The 8296-nt window shown below is 39.6% G+C and overlaps 1 protein-coding gene across 1 annotated transcript in view; it reads right to left on the reverse strand.

The window, feature by feature from the left end:
• Positions 1–7763, reverse strand: part of LOC135233920 (alpha-1,3-galactosyltransferase 2-like) — a 31769-nt gene extending 24006 nt beyond the window's left edge. Inside the window, exons 1-6 of the mRNA XM_064297899.1 lie at positions 7272–7763; positions 7094–7146; positions 5506–5568; positions 3889–3972; positions 1723–1812; positions 94–231 (exon numbers count right to left, since the gene is read on the reverse strand). Of these exons, the coding sequence (XP_064153969.1) occupies positions 94–231; positions 1723–1812; positions 3889–3972; positions 5506–5568; positions 7094–7140 (422 nt within the window). The 5' untranslated portion in view covers positions 7141–7146; positions 7272–7763. The remainder of the gene's footprint in view (positions 1–93; positions 232–1722; positions 1813–3888; positions 3973–5505; positions 5569–7093; positions 7147–7271) is intronic.
• Between the last annotated feature and the right edge of the window lie 533 nt (positions 7764–8296).

An 8296-nucleotide genomic window follows, 5' to 3' on the forward strand; every position in this document is an offset into this window, starting at 1 on the left:
CATTTTCTAACACACTGAAAAACCCATCACTTTAAACTGCAACCTGGGCTCGTCAGTGCAGACAACCCCATCACTCTCACAATTAATGCTAACCTCCCAATGGCGAATACGGTCAGTGCAACAGTGCTGCCCATTTTTTTGTGATGCTCATCGTAGATGTTAGGATCAAACATCCCATCCCACATAATGGGTGCTCCCCAGTCAGTGCAAGTAGTCACATCAGTTCGGGACCTGTGAGAAGGGAAAGAATTGAGAAAAAAAAGGAGGTAATGACAAGGCATCATTTTTTTAAATGCAGATGATACTGCATCTATGACAAGCATCACAAAAAACAGGCTTTCTATGCATAAGATGCTGTTATTTACTGTTGTTCACATTCTTCACAACTGGCTGCAGAAAAGCTGCAACACACCTTTGATGCTCTGCAAAAAGCACCAGTGCACATTAAACTTGTATTAAATGCCAATAAAACTAAATACATGCTGTTCTCCAGAGACAGGAAAATTGACTATGACAACCCCCAGATTCATACTCTTAATGGTATTCTAACTGAAAGAGTCCCCCACTATAAATATTTATTTATCTGGGTTGATGAAAATCTCCATTTTTAAAACCCATATTGAAACCTAGTTAAACATTCAAGGAAAATAAACTACTTTCAGCCTTGATTATGGGGACATCTGCAGCTGCTTCTACCCTCAAGCTTTTAGATACTGTCTACCATACAGCTCTTAGATCTATTACTGGCGATACACATCACTGCATAGTATATAAAAAAGTAGGTTGGCCCTCTCAACAAGGAGAGATCAGCACTGGTTTATGTTAATTGATAAAGCCCTTCCCTGTAAACTCTCGGTCATCGCTTTTGGTTTGGAATACTGGAAATCATTAAACATGCTCTCAGGACTGCCTAATGCTCCATGTACCTCAAGTTAACTCTGAACTTGGAACAGCTTTTAAATTCTCTGCCACTCATACCAGGAAGGAACAGCAAAAAAACACTGAAGCTTGGTTCTGTTGTAACACAGGGATATTTTTGATCTTGATCTTGAATCTTGTTCATTTGAATTGTACCCGTTTCACCAGATGCCTGTCATTACTCCTCTTCTCTAATGTATTATTCTTTTAATCCTTTTAGTTTTATTGTACCTTGACACCGTTGCAAATGAGGGTCCCACCCTCAATGAGTCACTGAGAAAGTTAACTACAGATAACGATAAAAATTCCATAACTGGGATAGTATCGCATCAGAAAGGTGTAGGCTTGTGTATGGGTGTGCTGTCACAGGGTTTTTTTTTTTTTTTTTTCTTTTAAATCCACAGGCCACAAGTTATGTTTAAATCGGTGGCATAGTGGTGTGTTGGGTATTTCAGTTTCCGCACTAAAGAAACGGAACCAGGATCCAGGAAATTGAACTTTCTCAGCTGTGGTCTCTTCTCTTCCAAAACCCCTCTCTGATTTCTACCAATCAGAATAAAGCAAAGAATACAAAATAAAGGCAGACTAGGAGCAGGACGCTCATCTTAATCTTAAACATTAATTAATTAACTTTTTAAAATTGGCCAGGGCTACTAGTTTATCAATAACAAACATTATTTAATAAAAAAATGAATAACAAAAAGTGAAGGCTGAACCATAGGGCTGAACACTGTACAAGGAAGAGAGGGATAAATACTAAAAGCCTGTAAATGCACAACCCACTGTTCTGGTCATGTGACTCACCGGAGATCTAGGGAGCTGTCTACATTGTATTCGGTTTGTAGCTTTGTACCTGGAGGTGAACGGAATTCTCTCACAGCACTTTCAAAAAACCTGAAAATTAGAACAGACGGACAATTTAAAACATGGCACATCTTATAGTTTTCTCCTATGAATCATGTATCTTCCCTGCAACATTTGTTTATGTTTGTAATTTGTTAAGTGTTTTCCCATTTTTGATAATATAACAGTCAAAATGTGTCGAAGAAATCCAACTTAAACAAAATTTATTTAATTTGTGAAATGTAAGGCCTTTTGATATTACATTACATTACGGGCATTTAGCAGACGCTCTTATCCAGAGCGACGTACAACAAGTGCATTGGTTCACGATGTAGAGGTGCAAAAGAAACACTAGAGAGAAGTAAGGATCGTAGTGCCAGAAGTGACCACATCGATCAGGACTCCAACCCTGTAGAGTAACCTGTTCAGCAAACAATCCTACCAAGTACAAACTAGCACTGGAATAACATTTGCCTAATCAGACAAACAACAACAACAATCCTGCCAAATAAACTAACGTAATCGTATTATCCTAGCTAGGTATATTGAGCTAAACTATAGGCCAGGGAGGGGTGGGGAGAGGTGCAGCCTGAAGAGACGAGTCTTCAGTCTGCGTTTGAAGGTGGTAAGATTCTCTGCTGTTCTGACCGCCACGGGGAGGTCATTCCACCAGCGAGGGGCCAGGACAGACAGCAGACGGGAGCGGGAAGTACAGACGCGAAGAGGGGGAGGTGCCAAGCGTCCAGAGGTGGCAGAACGGAGAGGTCTGGCTGGTGTGTAGGGTCTGATGATCCTGATTTTGATAAAGGAATGACATTGTTATTCATGTTAACACCCAAAAGCATTTAAACAATCTAAAGCAACTGAAGGACACACAGTTAACTAAGAAACTGTCTTGTAAACAACAGCAAATCAGCATTGTTTCAGAGGGAAATAAATTAAGTTGTTTCAACAAACAACTTCGAGGATCACGACTCTGCATGAATTTTGAACTGTGTGCTTACACCAGTTGGGGATCAGTGCTCCCTCCATGGGAATTTAATGGTTTGCCAACATGTTGCGCATTTTGACAATGATCACGTAACAAGCAGTTTAAGAATTTCTTTAGTTTTTAGAATTTTTTTAGTTTAGTATATTTTGCATTTTAGTTTTGTATGAAGAACAATTTTGGCCATGTATAGTTTTTGTCCTTAATGGCCAAAATTGTTCTACATATAAAACTAAAATGCCTTCTAAAAAATTGCAAACTGCTGTACACTAATGTACAACTACTGCTATGTGGTAGTGTACAGCAGTGCTTGTGTATGTAGCTGCTATACACAAACATATCCTCCATTTGTAGAGCTCATGGGTATAAGAACGATTTCATTTAAAACAATTCCAGAACTGAGATATGTAACACTGTCCATTGATTTGGTAAGAGATGTCTGGAGAATCACATTACAGCAAAACAATAATAATAATATACACTGCCAAAAAAAAAGTTGCATACTAATATTTCGTTGGACCGCCTTTAGCTTTGATTACGGCGCGCATTCATTGTGGCATTGTTTCGACAACCTTATTCAACGTCACATTTATTTCCGTCCAGAATTGCATTAATTTTTGGCCGAGATCTTGTATTGACGACAGGAGAGTCGAACCACTCCGTGAAGTCTTCTCCAGCACATCCCAAAGACTTTCAATGGGGTTAAGGTCAGGACTCTGGTGGCCATGTGAAAATGATTCATCATGCTCCCAGAACCACTCTGAGCCCGATGAATCTTGGCATTGTCGTCCTGGAATATGCACGTGCCGTCAGGGAAGAAAAAATCCATTGATGGGATAACCTGGTCATTCAGTACATTCAGGTACTCCGTTGACTTCATTTTATTGCCGCATAATGCTGCTGAGCCTAGACCTGACCAACTCAAGCAACCCCAGATCATAACACTGCCTCCAGAGGGTTATACATTGGGCACTGTCCAAAAATCCAAACGGCAATTTTTTTTTTTTGCCAGGCAGTGTATATCACAGTAGAGAACACAGAATGAAAATGCACACATGTACTTAAATTATTTATAATTTTTTGTGTGTATAATATATATATTAATATTTATTCTTGCATGGTCAAAGAAACATGCTTACCTTCCAGATGCTCCAATGAGCAAAAATAGTAGCAGTATGACACACCCACACAGACCATACAATACTCTGAATCTATGACACAGCCTAAAGAAACAGAAAAACAAAATCTCAAAGGATTGTACAGGCATTATGCTACATAATGTACATTCACTTCAAATTACAGAATGGTGTAGGCTATTATTTGTGTAAAATTATTTTTTGTTCCAGTTAAACTCATGTTTCAGTATTCACATATACTGAAACAATGTTAGCTGCCATGCTTATTTGTGTTTAGAGTCATGTTCGGGTAAGCAACATTCATGTACAGGCACATAGGCCTGTTTACCCCTCTTAAATAGCCGAAGTTTGGATAGTGACAGATTCTGTGGCATGGTCTTTCAATCTCCGTTGCCATGAGCATGATGATGTCACACAGAAACGTGGACACACTGCCCAGTCCCAAACAGAGACCTCTGGACTCGTGGTCTATGGACGCAAAGACTTTAATGGTGTATTTACTGGGACAATGGCGTGCGGGGCATACAAAGGGTGAAATGGGAGAAGACTTCTGACATCACCGAATACATGAAATGTTGCTGAAACACAGAGAAGCAACCTTGCTCAAATTTACATAACAGAAAAAGAGGTGGGCCATCCGGAAAGGCTGACGAGTGCTTCCGAGAAATCTTACAGAACAGGTTTGAAGTGACTCCTAATCGCTTTTGAAAATTAAATGGCATGGGGCGAGTAAGAAGAAATGAAATGTTTTTTTCATGGTGGGTGCATGCAGAAAATTACAGCTGCTACGAATATGGCTGGTCATAATTTTGTCGGGAAATATTGGATAACGGAGCAGTCACTGAAAAGTTGTGGAAAATCACAGAAATTATATTTTAGGATATTGGTTATGCGGTTCAATTAATTTATTCATCTCATCCATCCCTACATTGTATTTACAATACTTTATGTAGTCCAACAGTATTTTCTCTTATCCCCTTCTTGTTACTATTTTTATTTTATTTTTTCTAATGTTACGGTTTCGTACTATTCTGTCTGTTTGATTTTATGTCTCACTATATAATCTTGTATGTATAGTATGTATTTTATATTCGGACCCCAGGAAGATTAGCTGCACACTGCGTATTGCTAATGGGGATCCTAAATAAATAAATAAATAGTTTATCAATGTGGATGTCATTTAGCCACTGAAGACTACCCCTGCACTCTTATACGACTCATGCTGTTATGACAACGTTTTTCAAAACACTGCTTTTCAAAATATATCTGCTATCCTAAATGTGCAAAGTGCAAACCACTCTGAGGTGAGTAGTACATTCTCTCAAACGGCCTGAAATAGCCATGTCAGTGGCAATTTGGACATAAAACTGCATATTACACATCCATGTTTTTAACAGATCATTTAACAGATGCAATTCACATTCAAATATACAGTAGCCAATGAAAGAAGAATAAAAGACGAAGATATTAAATACGGTTGGACAGAGCCTTTGCTACACATTTTACTCCTTCCTCAGAACTGACGTTGCCTGTTCGCACTTTGAAATTGCATCACTGGCGGTCCACAAGTAGCTTTTTCTGCTGTGTGACAGTAAGAATGTAGATATCGAGTCAACTTACAGTGAGTCAGCAAATGGCAGCAGCCTAAGAAGGCGACAAGCTTGAAACTCGGGGCATCTATTCCTTCAAAAAATAAAAGAAAAACAGCCACTTAAGCGAGCGCTACCATTAACATACTTCAACCCTTTGGTTAAACGACACAATTTGGGTCAAACTGACCAATTTTAAAATTAGTAAAAGAGGAAGGGCACTTTTGAGAGATGCATTTCTAAAACCAATGTACATGGCTCTTGTTTTGTATTTGTTGTTCTTTATCAGTATTTGTTTTATGTTTTTTTTCTTCCTAGAAAACAACCTATTTATCATGTAAATTATCCTTCTTGGTTACATCCCCCATTAACATGCTCTACACTTTCATTGCTATACTGATGACATTCACATACCTACATTTTATATTTATACATGTATACACACATACACATTCAGGGATGTAGGTTAGCACCCAATAAATTCAGTTCTACCTACTCCCTCACTCCCAGCTTGGATAAACATTTGGATATCTATTAATTTTCTAATGCTAAATTGCAACAAAACAAAACATGCTGCTTGCACAAAAATCCACCCTCAAAAAAAAAAAACCCCCACTGATTTGTCTTGCTTCGCCATTGATGACATCTCTGTTGCTTCATCAACCAAAGTCTGCAACCTTGGAGTCATTTTGACTAAACTCTCCTACTGAAAGTTCACATTAACTTTATCACAAAAATTGCACTGCGACATTGCTTGCCTCCACCAATCTCTCAACCTCATTGATGCTGAAGATCTAATACATGCGTTCATATTCATACACATACATTACTGCAACACCCCTTTCACCAGCCTCTCATCCAAAACTCTCCATAAAGGCATGTGTGTCCAGAACTCAGCTACCTGGGTACTAACAGACATCAAAAAATCTGCGCACAGAGCATCACATACATCACAGCTACTCACCACAACATGTAAAGCTCTTTGTGGTCTTGCTGCGTAATTAATAGCTTAAATTGCTGTATTACAGGCTGGCAAAATTGTGCAGACCATGCAGCCCTCCAGAACCAGTGCTGAGGACCAGTACTGTATAGTAAGTGTAAATTTCCAGGGTGCAAGACAAAACCCCACCTGGGAATTTAACCTTTCAGAAGCAAGTCCCACTTTTTACCTGCTTCCAGATAAATTAACAAGTGAATAAATATAAATACTGCATTCATATTTATGAATTTAGCAGATGCTGTGTTCCATTGATTTAACGACAACAATAATAATTTCTGTATTCACTTATTTATTTTGAAATCTCAAGGAAACTATTCATACATAGGACACGGCCTTATTCAACCCCAGTGCTTAGGCACAAATTCAATCTTATCTGACTGTAGGATCATTTTTACGCATATGGAATTCGCCAGAAACCGTTCTATTTTGATCGGTTCCTTCATTCCTAGAAGTACCTACCTAGTTCTGCACAATGGCAAGATGACGTGAAATTAACGAAACTTGCTTAACACGTCGTACAAGATTCAAAAAGCACCTACGGTATATTGAGTAACTGAAATTCTACCGAGGTCGATAAATTGAACTGGGTGGTGAACTGCAGTAAAGCCGCTTCACAAACCTCATTTTTGAAAGCACTCGTCTACCGACGTTCAAGTCGAAGTTCATTCCAGGCTGCGAAGAAAAAAACTGAAATACACTACTTAATCAATCAGATAATAGAACCTTTAGGGAGAGTGAAGCTAAAATTTCTCGCGAACTGACACAAATGAAGTAGGCTATCCTACAACAGTCCTCACCACAAATTCGTAAGAGTGGCGTATGCCATGCGTTTTTAATCTAAGGTTGCTTCATGGAGTCCAGGACTTCAGCTACAATGCACAATAGAATTTTTGAAAAGAAGAAAACTCAAATTCTTAAAACAGAAAAAAAAACTAGACAAGTGAACTGAAAACTCCTCAAAAATAAAATACTAAAGACACAAGGAACAAACAGCTAGGGCACAATACAGACAGGCTGAACACAGGCAGGAAACATAGGCAGACCACACACAAGTAGGCAGAAACACATATGAAATGCAAGGAACCAGCACCCAAGCCAGGAAACAAAGAACTCAAATAGACAAGGGTAACAAGACACAGGTGAACTCAAAGAACAATCAAACCAGAAAAGGAGGGGATAACAAGACACAGGTGGGAACAATGATAGAATAATTAAAACCAATAATACAATTAACACAGGGAGGGAGAACGAACTGAAACATAAAGCTGAAGTTCCGCCATCTGGTGGCCAAAAGGGGAAAAACAGAAACAGAAAATACAGGACCATGACAGTACCCCCCCCCCCCCCAAGGGATGGCTCCTGACGTCCCAGAAGGCCGACCTGGGGAGGGAGTGAAACAGAGGGTGGGAGCTGGAGACAGGCGTGGGAACGGAAGCCGGACTGGGCAAGACAGGAGTGGACTGGGCTAGACAAGACAGGAACGGACTGGACTAAACTCTGACACATAAGAAACTGGACTCAAACAAACATGGAACGGGACTGAAACAAACACTACACTGGACTGGACTGGACTCAAGACAGACACGGACACGGAACGGACTAACACACAGACAAGGAACAGACTGACGGAGAGAGGACACAGAACTGAACGCGGACAGAACACTAGACTGAACAAAAACAGAAACCAGACTCAACATAGACACCTGACTCACAGATACCAGACTCAACACAGACTAGACTGGACTGGACAAAAAAAAACACGGAACGGACAGACACAGACCTATAAACAAGACAGGGAGACTTAACAATGGGACAGACAGAG

This window comes from Anguilla rostrata, chromosome 11 (genome assembly GCF_018555375.3).
Source record: "Anguilla rostrata isolate EN2019 chromosome 11, ASM1855537v3, whole genome shotgun sequence".
NCBI classification, from domain to species: Eukaryota; Metazoa; Chordata; class Actinopteri; order Anguilliformes; family Anguillidae; genus Anguilla; species Anguilla rostrata.